The following is a 25,149-nucleotide window of genomic DNA, read 5'->3' as shown; positions in this document are numbered from 1 at the left end:
CATCTCTAGTCAAGAAAAGTATTCTTTTCCTTCTGGCCAGAAAACCGACAAAGCACTTTGTTCTCTACGTAACCAACCACTCTCACTTCTGAACTCTTGACGTTATTTTTCGTTCCCCGCTCCCCAACTCTGGGGCACTCTTCTGGATCCATGAGGTTATTCAGAGACTGACCTCTGGAATAAAAGTTATATGACGAACCAACTCCTACCCATTTTTCCCACAGCGGAACACTGTGACGACCCTTTCCGTCACCCCTACATGTTGCCACAGCAACAATAATTACAAACACTGTCCTGTCTTGAATTAACCAATTAAAATAAAATACCATAGGCCTAAGCATTTATTAATTCATGTTTCAATATTTCAGAGTTCATTATAATTTGATTTGAACAAAAGTTTATGCTCCAGCTACTCCTTCGCTCGTACGCTTTATTAAGCGTTTTCTGTAGGCATCGTGCTATTTAAGGCATGAGGATGGATTGAAACAAACAAGCAAACAGAACAAGACAAAGCATTCTGCTTTCAAGGAGGTTACAATCTAATTAGGGAGATGAGTTATGTATATCTCAGAAAAATTCATTTCCAAAACAAATTAAAGATGCAAACAAAATTTCAAGGGCTTAACCCTACTTAAGTGGGGTTGGGGGGTTGCTATTATGAGGGATTAGAGCTCAGAAGCTGTTTGTATGGAAATATACAGTGTTCATAGTAAATGAGTCATCTACTCATCATGCTTCATCATAATGGGCCCCTAAAAGACCACTCCTTGGCAGCATGTAGAACTTAGTACTTAGAAATGTATACTTGAAAGTAATAAATCACACACTAAAAACTTTATGGCTAAAGAGGAGCGTCAGAAATGAGCTCCTCTGCATCGGAGATCCTGAGAGTTAGGGGCTTTGCCAGGGTTTCAGAGCTAGTACATGTTCGCAGAAGACCTGGGCTACACCCAGGCCCCAGACAGCAAGTCCAGGGCTTTTCCCAAAACCCCACGTGGATCTATTTGACTGTCCCTGCCAGCCAGTCTAAGTTCATAGATTTTCTACTCTAAATATTGCCTGAAGTAGTAGAAATAAAGTACACAGAAATCAGCGCTAATACCAACAGGATTTACGCATCATTATAGCAGCTAACTATTTGATCTTCCATTTTTCCCACTTCCAGTTCACCCTGTCCAGTGCGCCCCAGTCAACCCACCGCAAAGAGGGCTTTTCCACATCATTGTCTCTGCTTTCCCTTGCCTTTGGAGTGAAGCTCTTATCCAAGCAATCAAGGATCTTAATATTCTCGAGAGAGGTTCCAAAACCAAAGCATTCTCACCGACCTGTCCTCAGAAACTGACCCATGACTCCAACTGGATGGACCTCATCCTCATCAGGATGACAAAGAAGCCATCAGGCTTCACTCTACCCACTGGTCTGGCCCGGGCTGATCACAGAAGGAGGCACAAGGTAGTGTATTTGTCTTCTGAACATCACCCCTAACAGCGAGGCATGGTCTGGCCATACCTCATAAACACAGCCAGATTCTTTACGCTTCCCACCTGGGCCACCTCTTGGGAGTAATGAATTCACTGAATTTACCAGATACTCTCCGGGGGCAGGGCTTGCCTCACTTGGAGTACAGATGTCTTCCATCACACTGGGACTGGAGCTCCTCGCTTTACCACACATACTCTGTGGCTCAGGAGTCTTGCTCTATAAAATCTCACCCCCTCCAGACTTTGCCTTCTCAGAAGAGGCCCAATATTTTGACTCCATCAGCACTGATCACCTGACAAGCCTCCAGCCCAATGGTCATCCGAACCACTGCTCTGAGTGTCTTCAGCCCCATTATAAACTTGACCACACACTTCAAAATGTCAACTCAATAGTCCAGGCCCAAACGTGGGAAAGCATGGCAAATACGCAGGAAGAAGGTTTCATTTTTACGCCATCTTGACGATGCTTAATATACTGATCGTTGAGGCTGCAGCAGTAAAGGGCCCAAGATGAGCATTCCCACATTTAGGCTCAGCTCCCCACTTCTTGCACAAACTTGTACTTTTCTTATTGCGTTCTCACTCCCCTTCTCAAATAGTTTTCATCATCACTGCATAGAACAAGTCAAAGTAACGTTCAAAATTGTATTACTCATAATGTTAAAGCCAAAGGGGAAAAAAACTAGAATTTCTCTCCAACAATTTCTAGTTACAAAGACATATACTAAATATCTTCTTATACAACTATCTACCTAAATAATATGGCCACAACCAAGAATGCCAGACACACCACCTGAGACTGTCTGCCACATGAATGTAGGATGCTCAGTCTGTGCAATGGTACACAGTCCACATTCTCCCATTAATAGTCACATGGATAGATATCCATGTTGATTACTGTTCTACTACACACTTCGTCTTATCATTTCAACCTATATGTTAGTATGTATATACAATGTTATTTAAACATTTATACTATACAAATCTACACTCCATGAATCAGGAGTTTAAAAAAAGGTATTATGATTTTTAAACAGCATCTAAATCACAGCAAAGAGATGTCTGACTATAAAGAAAAGATAAGTGATCACCACTTTTGTTTTTTAAAAAAATAAGATATGGACTATACACATGGAGACAATTAGTGATATTTAGAGCAGCTCTTTTCAAGAAAGCCGAAATATGTAAGCTGCACAATGAAAGCACAACAGGTGGGGCTGTCACTGATCTTAGGTGAAACTTGATTGAGCACCCCCCCTCCCAAGGAACAGCGGATGGCCAGTGGAAAAAGCAAGTACTCTCAGTTAAATGTTGATGTTTTTAGTATGTCGTTTTAAACAGTGATATATTTGGGTATCAAAATACAAAATAACACCTCTAACTTCTGTTGTAATTTTTTTCTTTAATCAAATTCCAATCATTTCTTGTAATCTTCTAATCCAATAGAGACTGTTTTGCCATTCTGCTGTTCTAAGCACACAAATAGGAGAATGCACCAAATGCCAACTGACATTCTAACAATATATTGAAAATGTTTCAAGTATGTCTTGGAATTGCTGCTTCAGAGATCTCTTTTAACTTCAAGATAGATATGTACATCCTCCTTAAATTATCTTTAAAAAATATTAGGGGCCAGCCCAGTGGCATAGTGGTTAAGTTTGCATGCTCCACTTTGCTGGCCTGGGGTTTGTGGGTTTGGGTCCCGGGCATGGACCTACACACTGTTCATCAAGCCATGAGGTGGCAGCATCCCACATACAGAATAGAGGAAGATTGGCACAGATTTTAGCTCAGGGACAATCTTCCTCAAGCAAAAAGAGGAAGATTGGCAAGAGATGTTAGCTCAGGGACAACTTTCCTCACCAAAAAAAATATATATATATATATTAAAGAAGATTAGGAACAGAGTTAAAATATTTCTGTTATCAGAAAAGTACAATTTATTCCTACCCTCTATCGCCAGATCCTAAGTAGGTTCCCAGTCAACGACAAAACATTCTTCTTTCCCAACCTTAATTCCATGGCAACTGATTTGTTTGTTATTTCTTTTTTTCAAAAGAAAAATTAATCTTGGATGTAGATTGTCAAAAAAATATTTTGAAGTTCATAGTAAATAGGTTCGTAGACAAAGAGAAACAGCTTTTACTGATCTAAGGAAACAGTGCCTGAACTCACTGTGAACGTGTTTCCAGTACTACTCCTTGGCATGCCGTCCTCAAAGTGAGGTGTATGAACCCTGGGGGGGCGGGGGGGGGGGGAGTGGTTTCAAGGCCTGTTAAGGAGGGCCACAAGGCCAAAACTTTCCCCCAAGTAATTCTAGAAGGTTATTTGCAGATTTTGTCCTGTCACAAATTTACAATATTTTAAATGTTTTCAAAAATTATTTCTAGTGTCCAAATATATCAAACAACTATAAGTTAGAAATTAATATTTCATTCTAAACTAAAAGAAAGTTTATCACTTCTTTATATTTAAAGATTCATCATTGGTTTTAAAGGGGAAATTAGATACTTTGCTATTATAAATGTGGCTATTAAAAAAAACTGGAAAATAAATGTTGGCAGGAGTGTGGAGAAATTTGAACCCTTGTACATTGCTAGCAGGAACGTAAAATAGTGCAGCCACTGTGGAAACCAGTATGGCAGTTCCTCAAAAAGTTAAACATAGAATTACCATACAATCCAGCAATTCTAGCATATGCATTCAAAAGAATTAAAAGCAGAGACCAGAACATACATTTGTACACCTATGTTCACAGAGCAATATTCAAAATAGCCAAAAGGTGGGAGAAACCCAAGTGTCCACCAATGGATGAATGGACAAACACAATGTGGTGTCTATATACACTGGAATATCATTCAAACCTAAAGATGAAGGCAATTCTGATGCACGCTCTAACACAGATGAACCCAGAAGACAGTATGCTAAGTGAAAGAAGCTAGACTCAAAGGACAAATACCATACGATTTCACTTAGATGAGGTACCTAGAGTAGTCAGACTCAGAGAGAGAGAGGGTGAATGGTGATCACCAGCGGCTGGGAGCAGGAGGAGGAGTTGTTGTTTAAAAGGCATGGAGTTTCAGTTAGTGAAGATGAAAAAGTTCCGGAGACGGATGGTGGTGATGGGTGCACAACAATGTGAATGTACTTAGTGCTCCTGAACTGTACACTTAAAATCGGTTCAGGTGCTAAATTTTATGTTATGTGTATTTTACCACAATCAAAAAAAATCCAACATATAAAAAAGGGGGGACCTGCCTCTTCAACCTACCACAGCTGCACTATCCACGTTCAAGATACGAAAAAATGGTGAAACTGATGCACCAGAGGTCTCCGATTCATGGAAGGGAAGAATCTACCAAAGCGAGGCGGGGAGGGGGAAACTGGGTAAAACTGTAAATAGACAAAAATACGAAAGTTATCTTTTCCTTGTCCTTAATAGATATTAGTAATTTACGTCATTGTGTCTTATGCAACAAAACATTTTCAAATAGTTAAGTTGTAGCATCATCTTGAAATCACTAAGAATTTAAAGGAATAGGAAGCGAACATTTTTAAATGCAGACATGATGAGCACTTTAAAAGCCAATTATTACAGCTTCTCAAACTAGAAATGAAAAAGTTGCTGGAGCACCTCATAGGGTAAGCGATTGTATTCCATTAGCTGGAAGAGCGCACACAATAACCGGGACGTAAGAAAACCTTGTACAGTTGACATTACTGAACGCCTGCTGGATGATAAGTCAGTTTAAAAAAAAGTGCAACAAGGCCACTTTCCAATGATGCAGGAACTCCTCAATAAAGATTTGGCTGCAAGTGTGAAGACTGAATTAATATCCCACCTGCAGAACCGCACCTTTGCCTTACAAATGGATTAATCTAGAGACGTGATTGAACTTGCTTTTTCTTTTGTATGAGGTGACTACTTGGTGCTTATACTGATTGAAGATGTTTTTAATGTGACTCCCTGACAATAAACAGTGGTGCTGAAAAAGTCAACGTGCTGAATAAACTTTCTGGGATCTCACGGTTTATCCTTGGAACAAGTAGGTTGATGCTCGTACTGCCAGTGTAAAAGCAAGTTGGGGCCAGCCCGGTGGCGCAGTGGTTAAGTTCGCGTGCTCCACTTCAGCAGCTGGGGGTTCGCTGTTTGGATCCCAGGCACAGACCTACACACGACTCATCAAGCCATGCTATGGCAGCGTCACACATACAAAATAGAGTAAGACTGGCACAGATGTTAGCTCAGCAACAATCTTCCTCAAGCAAAAAGAGGAAGACTGGCAATAGATGTTAGCTCCACACCAACCTTCCTTGCAAAAAGAAAGCAATGGTGGGTAAAACTGCTGGTGCCTTAGCTTGAATCAAAGCAGTAAACTGTATTAGTAGTCATCGTGTTCTCCGCTGCCACTCATCTGCACTTAAAAAAGGGCCAGTTTAACTTTAGAATGCCCTTGATGGAGCAATAAAAATTGTATTAATTTTTGACCTTTTATTTCTCATCTTTTTGACACTGTATGTGAAGAAATAGGAAGGACAATGAAGCACTTCTGCATCCTGACTCACGACTGTCACCTCAGGGAAAAGCACTCCTGAGCGAATGAGCTGGACCAACTGGTTTTTCATGGAGCACCGTTTTCAGTGAAAGAAGGACTGACAGACAAACTACAGTTATGTATATTTGAGCTTTTGGGGAGATATTTCTCAAAAGCAAAATGATGTGAACCTGGGCATTGCACAGAAAACAAATGACAGTATTTGTTGCCAATGATACAGCAAAAATTAAAATTTTAGAAAACTTGTACCCACCACTGTGAGCTTGATAGCTTCCCAATACTTATACCCTTCTGAAGAAATGGAGGGGAGTATCAATGTACGAGGTTTTTGAAATTGTGAAGTGAAATGTGTCAACATTTAGAAGGTTAGCATAACTCAGTGACCAATGTTTGCCAAATGACCAATGTATGATGTTAAAAGATCATGCACAGATAGAAGATCTATTCAAAGTACAGCACAAACCAGTGAATTGCAACGTAGCAGAGTATGCAAATTTCATTGCAATGATTTCAGATTCCCCACTGCAACTAACCTTTAAGTAACCACCACTTATGGAGACATCTTTCCCATGATTATTACGTTATATAGGATTCAGTCTTGCTAGCCAATGCTAGCTTTAGAGATCCTCCTCGCTGGCTTGATGAAGTAATCAGTCAGGTTGGGAAAGTCCACATGATATGCAACTGCAGGGACCTCTAGGAAAAGAAGGTGACCTCTAGGAGCTGAGGGTGGCCTCCAGCTAGTAGCCAGTAAAACCCTTCAGTCCTACAGCTGCAAGGAATAAATTCTGCCAACAACCTGAGTGAGCTTAAAAGCAGATTCTTCCCAGTCAAGCCTCCTGAGAACGCAGCCTAGCTGGCATCTTGATTGTAGCTGGTGAGATTCTAAGAAGAGGACTCAGCTAAGCTCTGCCTAGGTTCCTGACCCACAGAAACTGTGATATAATAAATGTATGACAAAGAAAGGAAGACCGAAACAAACATCACTCGTTGGATTTGCATGTAGTATACGAAAAGCATATCTACAACTACTGAAAAAGCTATTACAATGTTCCTCCCTCTTCCAACTACATATCTATGTGAGACAGGATCTTCTTCATACATTTCAACCAAAACAACAGATTGCAACAGACTGAATGAGAAAGCAGATTTGAGAATCCAGCTGCCCAAGAAGCAAACATCAAAGAGACTTACACAAAATGTTACACAGTGCTACTCTCCTTACTAAATTTTTCTTTTGCTTTGAAAATATAGCTATTTTTCATGAGAATAAGTAATCTTGACTTGCTATGGGTTCATTGCTATTTTAAATCAATTAAATAGATTTTTAATTTCTCAGTTTTAATTTCTAATATGGTAAACAGAAATAGGTATAATCCACATAAAAAGCTCTTTCAGATCCTCTAAAATGTAAGAGTGAAAAGGGGTGTTGGAAACAATAAGTTTGAGAACTGTCACAATGTTTCTATTTCCTTTGCTCTGCCACATGAATACTCCCCACTCCTTTCTTTCATTTATCTAAATTCTATCCATTTTTCCCATTTAGCCATTCCAGCCTACTGTGAGCTCTCTCGCTTCCTAACGCCAGAAAACTACTCTGGCACCTGGTTGTTGCTTTCTTCCTTTTCAATATGTACACATCTCTCCAATTGGACTGTGAAGCCCTGAAGGAAAGCAACTGTGCTGCATGGCACATGACAGGTGCTCAAACACACCCACCTGCCATCTCCGTGGCTAACTTAATTACAGACTGGATAGGAATGCAAATTCATACCAGCCCCTTCACCAAGCTTCAGTCAATACGTGACGAAGCGAGACCACCAAGGGCATGGGGTGGGATGGAATTTAGGACAAACACACGTCTCAAAAAGGCTACCTGAAGAGACAGACAAGAACAGGCACAAATACCAAAATGTTTATGTGGAAAAGGTAGTTAGTAAGTGATATCAGACCATAAGACCTCCATTTCTCAAAAAAAAGAAAGAAAAAGAAAAAACACAGAAAGTTTTCCATGAACAATTTCGAAGCAAAAACTTGAAGAATATAGAAAGTAACATTTTGGGGAAGGCAATGGGGAAGCAACAGAATTCCCCCAATGTTTCTTATTGCAAAAGAGGGGAAAATTCATTAAACTGAATAGCAATTCAAAAATGAGTTGAATTATCCCCTGAAAAGATCTGTTAAGGTCCTAACCCCTGACACCTGTGAAGAGGGTCTTTCCAGATGTAACCAAGTTAAGCAAGGTCCTTAGGGTGGGCCCTAATCAGATGTGATGGGTGTCTGCATCAGAGGAGAAGAGGTGCAGAGGGAAGACAGCCATGTGAAGATGGAGGCTGAGACGGGAGATACACTGCCACAAGCTGAGGCGCGTCTGCAGCTACTAGAAGCTGGAAGAGGCAGGAAGGCTCCTCTCCCAGAGGCTTCAAGGGGAGCATGACCTTGCCAACCCTTTGATTTTGGACCTCTCGTCTTCAGAACTGTGAAAAAATAAACTTCTGTTGTTTAAGTCACCCAGTCTGTGGTACTTTGTCATGGCAGCCCTAGGAGACTAAGACCACAATAGAGAGAGGGCCTCCTCATCATCCAGAGGAACATTTCCAAGTAGCCCTCCCCACCCACAGGCAAAAGTGGAGCAAAAGAAAGAAGATCTCAATTGCAAACCTAGTTGCAGCGACCAAAAAAACAATTTTTTTTACCAGAAATTTCTGAACTGCAGTTAGATTTTTTTTTTAAGATTCTGGGAAAATGTCTCTGCTCAAACACTGCTGTCAAAACTCAAGCCCACTGAATCTCTACAAATGTGCCTATAAAGACAGAGAAAAGGATTATTTATCCATCTTGCATTTCCTCAACTCCTTGCTACAAAAGGAAGTAATCCAGAACCTAATATTTAAAGTTATCAATACTATTACTATGTCATGATAAAAGAAAAACGGGATGACAAGTAAAACTCCTTCAATTTCTTCAAGAGTTTATCAGGCCACACAGACTTCTGGGCCAAGATGACTCTTAGCTTACATGCTGGCCATTCACAAGTCTCCAGATTCCAATCTTATCTATTACACACACAGGGCACTTGGCATTATAATCCAAAGAAAAATTCCTTTAGACACTTATAATACATACTTGATGCTAGGAATTGAGCTTTCCTAATTTACTTTACTCAGCTTCACACTTTATCTCAATCCATAAAACAATGGGATCCTAGAGCTGTGGTGATTTCCAGAGTCGCCTGACCTTATGACCCGTCCAGTGTCCCCTAAAAGTCAGGTAGACCCAGGAGTTTTCTAACCATTGACCGTAACCCATTAGTGGGCAGTGAAATCAATTTGGTGTGTCTCAACTACTTTTTTTAAATGAAACAATAGGATAAAGAAATCGGAGGGTATCATTCATATTAAGGGCAAGTACCCTCATGAAACTTTTATTTCAGTTGTGTGTGTGTGCTGTGGGTACTGGGTCATGAAGGAAAAACCTATCATTACTGTATTTCTCAGTCCAGATCTTGGCAGGCAACAGATGGTTCACTGAAATTAGGCACTTAGGAGTTTAATACAGAAACTATTCATGAAGGGAAACAGGAAGGGTAGTGCTCAGAACAGTGGTGACCTTGCCATCATCTAGGACCAAGGGGCCGGGGAAAGGAGTGGATGCTGACACAGGGGAGAGAGGCAGATGGGAAGGCTTGCTGACAAGGAGTGATGGCCTTTAGTAAAGGAGGCAGCCAACCCACAGGGACCTGGCAGGTTCCCAGGAGCTGAGCACCGTCCATTCTCCTGCCGCCGCCTCCCCATTACTGACTCAAGCAGAAGCCAGAGACAGAGACAGTCCACACTGCCCAGCCTCCTTAGTCACAGCAGAGCCTGGAGAAAGGTCATTAGTGGGTCTGGAGGGGCAAACATATCCAGCCACCAGGAATCTCTATCAAAAATGTCTGCAAGCCATCGACATAGTCCATACATTCATCGACTTAGTCCATACATGCATCGACTCAGTCTGACCGCTTTTATGTCTGCACAACACGTCTTTTCTACACCTGCCCTCAAATCCCAATCTCGAATCAAGGCTCTAATCCAATGGCAAACAACCGATGCAAAAGATTAGCACTTTTGTGAACTCATGATTTATGACCTCAGCCAGGTCCTCCACAGTCCCCAGCAACGCCTTCATCTGTCCGTGGTCTCCCCTTGCCTGTCCCTATCTACGGGGCTCCGTGAGGGCACAGAGTATGTCTGACTTGTTTGGCAACCCTAGGCTTCGGGGCCTAGAACACAGCTGTAGCACTGAAATGTCTGTTGAATAACATAAATCTCAGGCTGCTCCCTCCCCTCCATTTCCACCCACAGCTTCCTCACCACATCCAGTCAACTCCCAAGTCTGATTACTTTGCCCCCCAAAGCTCAAAGCCCATTTCCTCTTCTGCCTCAATCATCTAACCTCCACTCCCACAGCAGGGACCTGGGCCAGTTCCTCCACCTCCAATCCTAGCTCCCTCTGTCTCCACCCTCCAGGGCAACTGATACAGAAGGCAAATAGAACATCACCACCCAGCCCAGAAAGGTCCTTGACTCCTCAAGCTCTTCAGCGCTTCATAACAAAGGCCTCCTGGCTTTGACCAGCCTTTTTCCTGCAGCCTCATTCTCCACTACTCCAGCCCACAAGCGCCCTTGGGAAACTTTCCGTAATCATATCCTCTTCCCCTGCCCAAAGAACCACTTGTCTATCTTCAGTCAGTGGCAGGCTGCTTCCCCCAGACCCCTCTGCTGTCCTAGCAAATGTCCCTGCATCCTTCAAAACCTGCCCGGGTATAACTCTGAGTGAACCCTACATGACTCCCCATCTCCCTGGCTCCAAGCAAAGTCAACGTGACCGCGCCCTCTGCCCATCACCCTTGGGCTCCTCTACCACCCTGCATTTTGTTTATTTACATTGTTCTCTCTGCCCTTTGAGTCTTGGAGCCTGATGGGAACAGGAAGATGCCTTATTTTATTCTATACCCCGAGCACAAAACACAACGCTTGACCAAAATCGCTCTCTAAATCTTCTCAAGTGACTGAAGGGACATTTGATTGTCAGTTGCCACCGATGACTGAGGCAAAGCAACCAGTACTTGGGGGTCTGACTAAGGCCTCAGTGAATACACGACACACTCTTTAATGTGATGTAGATGGGGTTAAGAGACTGCAGTTATTTCTCATCATTCTTAACTCAGGTACCCCACTATCTCTGCATCCCTTCGCCAAAACAGCCCACTTAGACCTATAAAGAGGAAGGAGTACAAGTTCTATGTGTATATCCCTTGTCAAAAGCCTGTGTTTGCTTAGAGGTCACTCTTTCTAGGGTTGATGTCTCTATAAAAGAATAGTGGCAAAACTTACCCTAAACCTCTCTAAAAAGGTATCAGAAGTCTCTTACTGGAGCGCCCCATAGCTCTTAATTTCTGCCTCAAAGGGAACAATAAAATGGGTCTGATTTTTCCCATTTCCCATCAGCGTGGTTCTCTGGTCTTGCTGATGGTGGCTTAGCCAAGAGTTGTGGACGTGTCTTCTCTTATCTGCCATCATCACCAAGTGGGCCCCACCAGCTCCTCCTCCAGGGCCTAGGATCACCGGCCAGGTCAATAACCTCAGCCGAGGCAGAGGACAGGAACAGTACAGGGCATATTTATCTGGATGATACTTGGCACTGCATCTGACAGAGACTAACGGAGACTGAAGCCTTTTTACCAGCCTATCTCTTGGTATCTACAATTCCACCTCGTCGCAATCCAGAAAGTGCAATCCAGCAATCAAAAGAATGGGTGAGCCCAGAGATGGCAGGCAGATCAAATTTGGCAGCCCCTGAGCACAGATACCATGTCTTTCAAAAATAAAGACTGCACCCAAATCGAGATAATCCAGAATTATTTTTAAAATCAACATGAAATTAATGAATAGGACACTGAACATCAAACATTGTTCAAATATGAGACATCACTGCAAAAATCTTCACAAAGCAAAAACATTATGAAGTCCCTTCATTCAAAATCTACAGCTACAGAGCACTGGGTCTCAAAATCTGAGAGGCGAGTCAACCCATCAGAATTGGAAGCTGTTATTTAAGACAATCAACGTAGCAGATAAAACGGCCCGCTAAACTACTGCCGACCAATGTGGATATGATGAGGTATTTGAAGATAATCAAGAGAAAAGTTGCACTTGGACTTTTTTAAAAAACTGTACCACATATAAAGATTTCAAACTACAAAACATTGTGTTGAATACAAGGTCATTCTCATTTTTATGAAAGGAAATGATGTGAAATTTGATACAATTTAACAAGCATTTATGGCACATACTATATGTCAGATACTGTGCTAAAAACAGGGATAGGAAAATAAAAGCCTCATTCTTTGTTCCTGAAATGTTCACAGCACAGTGGGGAGACAAAATGATTGCAGGACGTGGCAGAGCCTGGCTAGTCGCTCTCCTATATCCTAGCAGACTACATTCCCAAGCCCACCATATCTAGACAGCGCACACGGCTAATCTCACCAGTGGAATACTGACACAAGTGATTTCTGCCACTTCCAGGCCAGGCCCCAAATCTCCCATTGCATCCTGCACACTCTTTGCTCATCAGTCAGCACAGTGCAGGGATGTAGAGAAAACTCCAAGGCCACAGGGAGCCAGAGGCCCCACCCCCACCCAGAAAGAGAACCATTTGCCAGAATAAGCCACTGTCATTTGAGGTTGTCTATAAAGTTAGTAGACCCTGGCTGACAGACAGTATAAAGTAAGATGTAGTTTTCAAAAAAAAAAAAAAAAGTATAAGTGTGGGGAGCTCTGGGAACACAAGCCCTGGGAAAGGGAGGGAGGGGCTTCCTAGGGAACAAGAAGCTGGAGATGCATCCTGAAGGGTGGGTGGGGTTTACCTGGGGTGGGGAAGCATGAGAACACTACATTGCATGTAGGAATTTAAAGGAGATACAAAGATAGAGAAGACACTGAACAGGGAGCAAAATCTGGGTTTTGACCTAAAAGCAATGGGACCATCTAAATATTCCCAGCAGTGTTCCAGACACCATCAGATGCAAGGCCATAAGGTTAAGGGTCTGCTGCAATTCCCAGTAGAAGAAATGAGAAATGGCACAGCTTTGGGGCAGACAGGAGGAAGCAGATCTAAGAAATATCACTTAGCATCAAAGGCATTTTCTGACCAACCAGACATGTGGTGGCATATGAGGAAGGAGAAATCATTAATGGATGAAGGATTTCCAGGTTTCTAGCTTAGAGAGCCAAGTGAAGGATGGCGGCAGAAACAGAGACACTGGCCACAGGAGAAGGAAGACAAGCAGATTTAGAGAGAACAGGCTGGGCTTGAACTGCCTGTGGGTAGTTCATCGAGGTGGGGAGGTCCAGAGGCAGGTGGATGTTGGAGTCTACAGCAAGTTCAGGGCTAGAGGTGTGTATGTGGGGGTAGCTAAAGCCATGGAAAGGATGGGATCCCACTGAGAGAAAGGCCAGAACCCTGAGGCACCAGAACACATTGAAATAGTGTTGGGAGCACTTGCAAAGACTGAGAAGAAAGAGATATGATTAAAAGTCCTGGAAATCTCACGAGAAGAGAGAGTTTTACTTATTTTTTTATTTTTTTAAAGATTGGCACCTGAGCTAACAACTGTTGCCAATCTTCTTTTTTTCTTTCTTTCTGCTTTTTCTCCCCAAATCCCCCCAGTATATAGTTGTATATTTTTAGCTCTGGGTCCTTCTAGTTGTGGCATGTGGGATGCCACCTCAGCATGGCCTGATGAGTGGTGCCATGTCCGCACCCAGGATTCGAACCAGCGAAACCCTGGGCCGCCGCAGCAGAGCGCACCAACTTAACCACTCAGCCACAGGGCCGGCCCCGAGAGAGTTTTAAAAGGTGGGACATGATCAAAAATACAGATGGAAAAGTAGGCATGGGTTTTAGCGACCAGATCTTGACAATCTCATTGAGAGCAGTCTAGCTGGGGAAGGTGTGACAACCAGGGTAACCAAGTGGTTGGTGAGGCCTTAACAGAAATATTATCTGATTTTCCAAAAATCCTCCTCTTTAAGCTCATACACATATTTTTAGACTCATGCAAAGAGAGTAAAATGTGAATGTGTTTGTAATAAAACCAACGGCTACATTAAGAAAGCATGAAAATACCTTAGGGTGGCCCCTCAGGGCCTTCGCAACTTGATTCCAGTCACCCTTTGCACCACCACGCCTCCCCGGGCTCTGCCCAGCTCTTCATGACTCCCTCACCAAGTTGATGCCGTCTCACTTTGTTCCTTCTACTTGGAATGCCTAACCTCACTTTTCCTCCCAGTAAATTCCCCATCATCCTTCAAAACAGCTTCAGTGTCTCCAGTTTCAAAGAGCATTCCTTGTCTACATTGTATCCCAGTGAGTAGACCACTGGAGCAAAATTGGCTGATTCACATGTGTGCCTCATCCCCAGGAGGCTGTGAAACTCAGCAGAACCAGGGTGGTGACTGGTTAATCTTCACATTCCTATCACCTAGGATAACATTGTGACCCGATACATTGGTGCCCCACCGCCTCCACCCCCAAGAACTAGACCTACTGTTATTCAGCTCCTTGTATAATCCTCTCCCTTGAATCTGGGCTGGACCTGTCACTGGCTTTAACTAATAGAACATGACAGGAAACATCATGCCAGTTGCAGGTCTGAGCATTAAGAACATCTGGCAGCTTCTGCTTTCGCACCCTCTGGAGCCCTGAGCTGCCAAGTAAGAAGTCTAGCTCCTCTGCTGTAGAGGCCAGGGGAAGATGATCCTGAGACTAACACGAAAGGGAACCCAGGAACCCAGCGACAGCAAGAACTGAGGCTCCAGACAAAAGCCCCAGTGAAGCCATTGCAGCCAGCCCCCAGCTATTGAAGCCATCCTAGCTGGGGCACCACACATGTGAATGAAGACACCAACCCTGAAGATCCCGGACCTAGGAAACAGCACACTGAGCCTTCTCCACGTACTGTTGGATGTTATTTCAAGCTACGTCATTTTGGGGTAGTTTGTAACAGAGCAAGACATAAATGTAACAGACAACGATGGACACATGGTAAAAGAACTACTTATTCTACAAGGAATTTATTGACAGCCTGCTAAGTAAGGGGCATTCTTGTAGATGCCAGGCGTTCAGGAATGACTAAAATGGACAAAGGTCTCCACATTTACTGGACCAACATTCCAATGGGGAGAAACAGACAATAAAGACGGTTGAAATAAGCAGTACGGGAGGGAGGGATGAGTTCTGTGGAGAAAAATAAAGCAGGAGAGAGCAATACAGAGGACGGGTAGAGGGTTGCAATTATTAATAGTGTGGTCAGGAAGAAAGGAACAATCTTTTAAATGGAAAAGATGAGGGAGCCAGACACGTGGATCAGCGGGGAGAATATTTCAGGCAGAGGAAACAGCACATGATGTGACAGCCTATCTGGCATGCTTGAATAACAGCCCGGGCACCAGTGTGCTGGGGAAGAGTGAGAGGGGGTGGAAGCCGAGGTCTGAAAGGCGAGAGACACTGTGTCAGGGTTCCAAAGACCACCCAGGGCCAGTGACGCACTAGGAGGACTTCCAGGACTCAGCACACAGGCATCCTCAGCTATGACTTTAATATAACAGTGGGACACACCGCAAAGGCAGCAAAGGGAAAAGGCGTACGGGTGAAGCTGGGGAAACTGGGCACAAGCTTCCAAGGGTGCTCCCCTGGTGGAGGGGACACACACAATTCCCTGAGCAACAAATTCCAACACACGTGAAACAGTGTCTACCAAGGTGCCTCATTAAAGTCTCAGCATCTGACGTTTTCACTGGGGGCTGGTCAAGTAGCCAAGCATGCACAAAAATTCCAGACCCCAGAAAAAGAGCAGGTGCTCAGCATAAACCATACCATTTGCATAAACAGTTTTGGCACAGTGAGCCATTCTTCTCAGGGAACAGTGGAAAGCCACACAAATCCGAGTTCCAGGATGCCAGTCAAGAGCCAGCCTTGCAAGGAGATCTAAGGACAGCAGCCTCAGGCCTGCTATGTTAACTTCTTCTGCACAGGCAGCCAGGTCATGGAACACCTTACAGGCCATCTGGGAAATGGGAGCCACGGAGAGATGGATCTTGAAGACGAACGACATGACCTAACTAGAACTGCACTCTAGCTGCCGGGTTGAGAAGAGACTGAACTGGGGTGAACAGGGGCAGAAACAGGAAAACTAAAGTCCAATGCGTCTTTCCAAACCCCAGCCCACTAACAGAAAAGAGTGTGAGAAGTGGTCAGATTCTGGGTATATTGTGAGAACGAAGCCAACCTGATTTTATGTGGCTCATAAGAGGAAAAGAGCAGTCAGGATGATTACGAGGATTTCTGGCCTGAACGACCAAAAGCACAGCACCGCCATTTAATGAGACGGGAAGAGTGTGGGAGGCGTGAATCTGGAGGAGGGCATCAGGCTTCTTTCTGGGACAGGCTGAGTGTAAGACGCCCACTTGCCATCCAAGCAAAGGCGTGAAGGGGAGGGCTCTATGCAGGGTTTGGAGTTCAGGGGGGAGATCCGGGCTCGAGCTACACAGGTGATATTTGGACCCATAATGCTGGGTGAGCTCATCAAGCAGCGCCCAAATCTCACTGAAAAGCCCAGCTTGGTGTTCACCACTCCTTGTCAGCCCATCATCCATCCAGTACTGAACATGGAGGTGGTTGCACCAAGGGTGCAAGCGGAGGCTGACCTCCACCTGTTCGAGAACTCAGCCAGTTCTTGCTCACGTCTAGGTGGAAGATTTAAGATTTTAAAGGCTCTCTCTACCACTTGTGGATACCAAAGAGGAAATGAAGCTCCCTTTCTGATGGCAAAGTTCTCAACAGAACAGAAGCAACATGTCTAAGAATGTCAAGTTAAGGATTGCCTGGGGTCTGAGCTCCAGATGAGCGGTTTCCGAGAGCAGCTGAGAGAAGCCATCACAGGAGCTTCAGACCCGAACCATCCATGGAGGGAAGTCACTTGTGACTATTCAAAATTCAAATTAAGAAAAATTTAAAATGCAGCCCCTCAGTTGCTCTAGCTACATTTGATGCATTTAACAACCATCCGTGGCTAGTGGCTACCCCATGGGAAAGCACAGATCTAGAAGATTTCCGTCATCGCAGAAAGGTCTACCGGGCTGCAGCGCTGCAGACTTTCCTAGAGAGACTCAATGCTCTGCATTCATAACAGACTCCTCCGATGACTTTATGAAGCAATCCTCTCGGAAAACAGTTTCATAAAAATCTGACATTGTCATTTGTCCAATTTCCTCAAAGAGAACCTATGGCACAGAATGCCCTGGCAATGAACACCTGGTTAACTAAGCCATGTCAGCACAGTGCTCCAAACTACAAGTCAGGGCTGTGGCTCCAGCCCACAGGGAACAAATCACTTACTCAGACAAAGTAAACTGCAGCCCAAACACGAGTCAGCAAACCCTATCTGTAGGTCACTGGATTATACACAGACAGGGTGTGTGTGTGTGTGTCAGAGGAGAGAGAAGAGGCGGTCCAGGGGCAAAGAGCAACAATGCATTAAGCAGGTCCTAAGTATGAAAAGAACAGAGTCAGAAGTTAAGCATGAGGATAATAACTCGTACTCACTGTGGGGGAGGTAATAATGGAGACTAGAGCATAAGGTTTCCTTCTAAAGAGAAAGAAGTGTCCTCAGCTCTAATGATGGTTGTTATGTGGGGAAATAAAGCCCAGTATCGTCAGAGCTTCGGATTTGCTTTTCCCCAAAAGCAGCCAGAAATCTGGATTTTTGCATGAAATCTCAAAATATTTAAATGTGACAACCAAGTCAAAATATAACACTGAGCAGAACTAAAAAACCACATCTGTGGGTCACAGCAGGCCCCACGAGCAGTGGGTGTGCAAACTTAGAGGCTGCTCAATGCAAGTGGCAGCAACAAAACCAAGCAAGGAGCATGCGCCACGCTGAGGGTGGGTCAGGCCTGTGCACACGCTGGGCAGAGCATCCAGCCCCCACTTCAGGGGAGGGAGAACTGAGCAGGAGATAGCGCACTCCAACCAGTCAGCGCCCGATCAGCGGAAAAGCATCCTGGGAATCCAGTGTGGTCCTAGTTTATGTACACAGGACCCTTGAAATCTGGCCATAAGACATCAAAAGCTGAAAAGTTCAGGAATGCAAGACTTCTAGCATGCTGAAAGGAGGCTAGTCCCATATAGTATCATACAAGATTCTTGTTACTGTACAGATTCTTAGATTCTGATCCCAAAATGAATCAGCAAATGGAGTTGTTTCTCTTGTTCAGATCTGAGAAGCTGGTCTCAACTTGTGAAACAAATTATTCAAGATATCTGAATACAGAAGAGATTCATTTTGAAAAGTCTATCAATGGGTTTTTTTTTTTTGCTTTTAAGAAAAAAGATATTTTCATACACAGATCCACAAATGTGCTTCTTAAAAATTCCAGCATACCTACTATCCCATAAGCTCAATGTTCATATTGTCTCATTCATTACAACTCTTGAACACACTGTACACTCTCGTTAGTAGACTAGCCTTTCCCTTATTCACTTCATCTTCTGTGTATGTGTACATATGCATACATATATATGCATATATATAATGAATGTTCAATTTAATCAACTATTTGAGCACCTGCTCTGAGAATCCATTCAGGCTAGGAGTAGAGGGACAGTCGCTAATAACAGGTTGGTCTGTAGGTGTGTAAGACAGTATCTGCCGCCAAAAGAGTTTAAAATCAAACAAGTTCAGTGATACCAAAAGATGGTAGTAGATTAATGGTCCTCAACCCTGGCCAGGAATTTGAATCATCTGGAGGGCTTTTCAAAATGCCTCTGGCCAGGCTCCACTCCAAACCCAGTGAATAAGAATCTTGGAGAAAGGGAGTCAGGCATCTGTACTATTTAAAATACTAAAATTAGAGGTAACTAATGATCAGCCAGGGTTGAGAGCACCTGCAGGATATGACTCAATTACCCATTCACCTACGACAGGTAATTGTGACAATAAATTTAGCTAAATACTCAACGATCCTCACCTTGAATACTTAAAAAGACAATCTCCTCTCCACCAACTACTTAACTAAATTGGACTTAGAGCCTGGGACGCAAACTACCAGGATCCAAAGACAAGCAGCCCACAATTCTTGCCCCCTAGGTCAACTCACCTCCCCAGGACAGTTCATCAAATGGCAGGGAGCGAGGAGGCAGCCGGCCCCCAAAGTCCCAGACTTCAGAACATAATGAAAGCCTTCCCAAAGGTCCCTGAGTTTCTTCAGCATCCTGCCTCCTCCTGGCTTATCTGATGCTGATTCAGCTGGTTCCCCACATTCCACAAACACCAGTCTTCTTTATTTCCTCTCAGCAGGAGGTGAAGACTTCTCTGATGCTGCCCACAAAATCCAGAATGGCCTCCTTGGGCTTCACTTACCCTCCCAGCTCTCGAAACCTCAACTCTGTCCTCAATTTTGGAAGCTGCCTGTCTCTCATCTCAATTATTCAGGGCCCTGGAAGAAACAGGCTTAACTTACATTTATGTTCCTGCCAAATCTGTTCCTATGCAGCACTCTCTACTCGGATGTCTAAGAGACCTTGCCCAATTTTTTCCATTTGTAATAGGACTAAGGAATATTTTTCATACTTTGAAAATCCTGCAATATTTGGCTCAGAAATTAGACTTCTCTCTGTAACATGTAGACCTGTACTGTAAAAGATACAATCAGGAGGAATTTGTGGATGTCCCATCTCTCTGCGAGAAACAGAATTGCTATCTTCAGGTTGATGGGTTATTGTAGCAGTTTGTAGATGGAAGTGTCTTTTTAAAAAAATGGTAAAAAAATAAATAAGATGGGTAAATTCCCATGCATAATAACCTACTGAGCTGTGTAGTTAATGACTGAGAGTAAGGACCAGAAGACACAGTTCCTGGGCTCAAATCCCAATTCTACCACGCACTAGTCATACCTCTGTGACTCTTTTTCCTCTAATTGTAAAATGGGGATATGAGTACCTACCTCATGGAGTAAGTCATTTAATGTACGTCAAGCTCCTAGAACAGTGCCTGCACACAGTAACCACAATTCACGGTAGTTGTTATGTTATTATTATTCAGCACAGGGCTTAGAACCTTGCTGTCCAGGGAAACAAGCCTTTTAAATCTCTTTCACTGATTTAAAGACAGTGGATTTATGACAAATTGTTTTTCAAATTGAATTTTGACATTTCTGGTCTTTTCCTATTATTTTCAAAATTCAATGGATAAAAGCATGGAATTTGTCAGAGTATTTCTTGACATTTTAGTTCCATTAGGGATATCATTTAATATTAGTTAAGCCTTGTTATGATTACAATACTATTTAAAATGAAACTATGGGGAAGGAATATTTTGGGAGGGGAAAAATATCACTTGCCACTTATTAAATTGAGATTTTAAAAGCCAAAGAAGGGAGGGAGGATTTATAAGCTGCGGTGACCTTTAAATGTCACATTCGCTAATATATAAATGTAAACACAAAAAAATGTAATGTCAGGTAATAATAGTAAACTGATCAATACAATTACATTATGGGATCTGTGATATTATAAATTATGCTTTCAGTCCAGAATATCAATAGCTTCAATAGTTTTTTAACACCTCTTAAGATCAAATTACAATGCATTAAATATTGCCTAGTTAATTCCCTGTATGTTATTTATAAGCTTGTAGCTTACTATTACTTGAACAGCTCCATATACTAAACTTCCAAACTTATGAGATTTTAGGACATGAATTATTTTTAATAATGAGTTAAAAATAAACATGTTTATCCTTTCCATGAGACAATCCTTCAATGAGATCTACTTTAATAATTTGTCTTGAATAACGATCTTACTATTAACCTTAACTTACTTTCAGAAGTTAGTGTAATATGATTTCAAGGACAATTGGTTCCTTCTGTAAATCGCAGTTTTTAACTGAATTACACAATACAAACAGCATACACTATTGTAACAATGGAAAAGACACTTGGGTAGATACTCATACAGTTTTATAGGCCACTTTGACTGTTTTCAGTCCTCTACCTAAATTCCATTAGTAAAGGGTTCAGCTTTGGGGATCATACTCAGCATATTAACAGACCTATCACTACACTCTTCCCCAACTCTTGACTGTTCAAGGTAACATGCATGTGTATTCATCCAGAGTAGAATGTTTTTTCATATAATAATTCTTAGTGGAGGCACAGAAGATGCAGAGATTTTCTTAAATGCCTCAACTATCTATTTGGAAAAAACAGAATTACTTTTATGCCTTGGATAACCTATAAGACATTAAAAGAAACTACAAATGACATCTTTCCATCACTAAATTGGCCAAAACTATTTCTACAATTCTCACAGCATGACAAGAAATATTAAGAGACTCATTGGCCTCGAAAGCCAGAGTTTACGACTTGTCCTGTTTGAAGAGGATTGGGGGCATACAAGACGTTCCATCTGAGTATCAAAAAAATAAAAAGTGCTCTTCAATACCTTCGTTTAAAGGTTCCATTCAAGAAGACAGAGGCCCAGTATGTCACCCAAACACCTGGGACGAGTTCTAGAGTCCCACTAGGTCTTCTCAACATGCCCTGAACACTTAAAAATAATAGTCACTTAATTTTTACTTGTTTCTGACTTCAGGGACAGAGCTGGGGACAGCCTTTGTCGTATGTCACCCAGGACCTGACACAGCCCACAAATGTAGTAAATGCTCATAGAATGTGTGGGGTTAAACCGAAAACACTCAAAATGTAGACCGGTTGGCCTAAGCAAACAGCATCCTTCCACCTGAGCTCCTGCCCAGGTCACCCAGGGAGACCGGCTCGCGGGGGTGAAATTCCAAGGGCCCCATCAGTTATCACTTCCGAGTATCTGTTACTTGTACCAGTCAACTTTCTAACTTCAAGGAGCAGAAGTGGGGCGGGCCTTGGCGGGTCCAAAATCACACCTGAGGCGAACAGCACCTTCAAGCGTGCCCTGGAGAAGCGCTGCCTCCACCAACTTCTAAAGCGGCGCTTCTCACACTCAAGGGTCCTTCCCACCCCCTGGGAGCCTGTTAGGAGGCAGACGGCGGCAGTGGGCTTGGACCAGGGCTCCAGACTGCGCCTTTCTAACGAGCCCCCAAGTGATCCTGAGGGTGCGCTTCCTCCCAGCCCCTAGAGAAGCAAGGCCCACAGACGCCCAGAGACACCCAGGTCACTTAGATTAGCAGCACGCAAAAGTGGTGGCCCCAGGGAGTGACAAATCGAGCCGCCAGCCGGGGGCTCCGCGTCCCCTGCGTCGCCGCCCGGCCTGGGGCGCCTGCAGGTGCCCTGTGCGCCCCCCGCGCGCCCACCTTCTCCCGGGTCCGCAGGTACCGCTGCAGCGCCTGCTGCGTGAGCTCCCGGACGCGCAGCTGGCCCTCCTTGCAGGGCACCACGATGCCCGTCCTGCCGAAGCACACGGTCACTTTCATCCTGGCCGCGCGACCACGCCGGCCCGGCCGACAGGTGTCTGGCCTCGGGTGCAGCCGGGCTCCCGGGCGCTGCCGCGCGGGCGGGCCTGCAGACCCCGCGGGCGGGCGGCGCGGACCGGGGCGGCGGCGGCGGCGGCCCGGCCACCTCCCAGGTGGCGGCAGCTCCGGCTCCGGCTCCGCTCCGGCCCGGGCCCGGCCCGCGCTCTCCGCGCGCCAAAGCGAAAGCGCGGCGCGGCGCGGCCTGGCTGGCGGCGGCGGCGGGCCCAGGCCCGGGCTGCGGTGGGCGCGGCGGCGGCGGCGGCGGCGGGGCCGGAGTTGGGAGGAAACTTTGGCGGCGGCTCCAACTCCGCCCGCCCGCGCCCTGCGCTCCGCGCTCCGGCCCGCGGCCTGGGCCGGCTCTTAAAGGGGCCGCGGCGCGGGGCCCCGGGGTGCGGGGCTGCCGCCGCGCCCGCAGACTCGCCCCCGCGCCCGCGCTCCCCCCGGCTGCGTGCCTCCCGCGCGCACCGGGAGCTCTGGGGAACTGGAACGGGACCCGAGAGCTGCCCACCGGGGACGGAAACCGGATCTCACGAAGCACGCTTTGGGGAAGAGCTGGGAGACTGCAGACCTTAAAATGAGGGGATTGGAGCAAGATTTGGGAGAGGCAGGAGCAGGTGCTGCTCGCCACGCCCACCAAGAACACCCCGAAGAGTCCCGGCTCACAGGTACTGAGCCCACGGATGCCCAAAGGGCCTTTTAGGAACTCAGTCTTAGGCACAGCATCGCATCTGCCCTCTGGAGCCCTGATATGGCAAAGCTGAGGGGAAGCTTGGGGGTAACGTGGCAGTGGACCCGTTCCTTTTACAGTCGAGGACACTGAGTATTCCGCCAAAGGTCACATCCCAGACCAGATACGATGGCGTATGGTTACACAGATCCTTCTGAAACGTGCCTCCTGTTGTGCCTCTGACTCGAAAAACAATTTTAAACGCGCTTGGGCTGTGGCAGGTGTGTATCCATCACCCACTGAAATCAGCGCATCTGGAAAACAGTTCACCAAATAACGTCTGTATCATTCTTAGCTCTTGCATCAGTCTGCTCTTTTGAACCTAACAACCCTGAAAGGTGAGTATTATTTTCCCGCTTTGTGCATGAGGAATGGTGCACAGAGAGGGTAAGACACTGAGTTGACCGTGGAATTAGTTATGTTGGAAGGAACTCACCTCTTCTGACGGGAAATCTCTGGTCTCCCCAAGTATTTTTTAGCAATCCTGTTCATCCAACAAGATCCTCAGAGCTACATCGTGTGTTTCTCCACGAAAGGATTTGTTCCTAGGTCAAGACACACTTCAATTGAACTTGAATTGCCTCGGACAGTATGATACTAAGCAGGAGATTAAATTAATCGATTCACGGGTTTTGAGAAGTTTCAAAACTTTTAACTCATTCATACATGCAATGAATGTATATTGGTTGTCTTCTATGCAGTATAGGGCCTTATATAAGATCAACAGCATCAAAGAGTTTCATGCAGACCAAGGTGATTTGAAGAAAATGTGTATTAGCATAATTTGGTTGCAAATCCAATACAAACTAATTTAAATAAATCAAAGACAGACTCTATGTCCTCATAAAATCAGAAGATCCAAAAAGCATTCCTTTGAGGCAAGACTGAATCCAGAAACTCCAATGACGCCCTCAGGAGCCATCTGGCTCCCTGTGTTGGCTGTGTGTCCCTCGGTGCTGTCTCCATTCTCAAGCAGGATCTCCCCAAAGGCAAAGATGGCCACTCCCAGTGCTCCAGTTTACACAGCCTTAAAGCAGCCATTTCAGACATCGATAAGCCTTTTTCTGATGAGGGCTTGCATATCCAGCCTCAAGACCCATACCCTCCCTCTGGCCAGATGAATGAAACTGATTGGCCATACCTGGTTCACCTGCCACTAAGTTACATGGACTGAGAACAGGGAGGGATGAACCCCCAACAGATGGGACAACAAAAACGTTCAGCCACCACAAAATATAAGAGTGCTTCCCAACCGTCAAGGGGCTTATCGGTCATAGGGAAGACAAGGCCTACAGATATGAGATGTTAAATGGAAACTACAAAACAATTGTGAATTTGATCGTTCTACTGAACATTATTGATTTAGATATATGCCAGACACTGTTCTAGGTGAAGATAGAACAGTGGGAGATAGATATGTGATATATTACATAGGTACATGCATACATATATCCCATATGCATCCTATATTGTGTATCTGTGTCTTACCTTCCTTTGCAATAATCTTACAGGAGAAGAGATACTTTGTTGTCCTCTTTTTCGAGATGAGGAAGCTGAGGCCAAGGGAGGCTAAGATCACATTCTTACAAAGTAGCGGAGGCTGGATTGGAACACAGGCAGTCTGACTCGAGAGTCCTCGTGGTCACTGCTGTGCTGATCTGACATGGGAAGCACCAAATGGAGAGCAAACAAATAAATGCTAGTGCTATGCGTTAATATGTGATCCCTCCCTTCAATCCCGGGTATTAGATGGACATGGAGAATGGGATAAAGATTTTCAGCTGATGAAGTAACTCTACATGTTGCCTTTCTTTATGCTTCATGGCTTTT

The 25,149-nt window shown here is 44.5% G+C and overlaps 1 protein-coding gene across 6 annotated transcripts in view; it reads right to left on the bottom strand.

Annotated features, from left to right (window-relative positions):
- PARD3B (par-3 family cell polarity regulator beta) overlaps nucleotides 1–22,848 on the bottom strand; it is a 908,373-nt gene extending 885,525 nt beyond the window's left edge. For 4 of the 6 annotated variants that reach the window (XM_070508440.1, XM_014836394.3, XM_070508438.1 and 1 more), the window contains exon 1: nucleotides 22,434–22,698. In XM_070508440.1, the coding sequence (XP_070364541.1) occupies nucleotides 22,434–22,553 (120 nt within the window). In that variant the 5' untranslated portion in view covers nucleotides 22,554–22,698. Of the gene's footprint in view, nucleotides 1–22,433 lie in introns of all 6 variants that reach the window. The other 2 variants (XM_014836393.3, XM_070508441.1) reach the window with 2 other exon arrangements.
- Nucleotides 22,849–25,149: the final 2,301 nt, after the last annotated feature.

This window comes from Equus asinus, chromosome 4 (genome assembly GCF_041296235.1).
Source record: "Equus asinus isolate D_3611 breed Donkey chromosome 4, EquAss-T2T_v2, whole genome shotgun sequence".
Classification (NCBI taxonomy): Eukaryota; Metazoa; Chordata; class Mammalia; order Perissodactyla; family Equidae; genus Equus; species Equus asinus.
The sequence above is the reverse complement of the archived record's forward strand: the minus strand, read 5'-3'. Positions and strand labels throughout refer to the sequence as shown.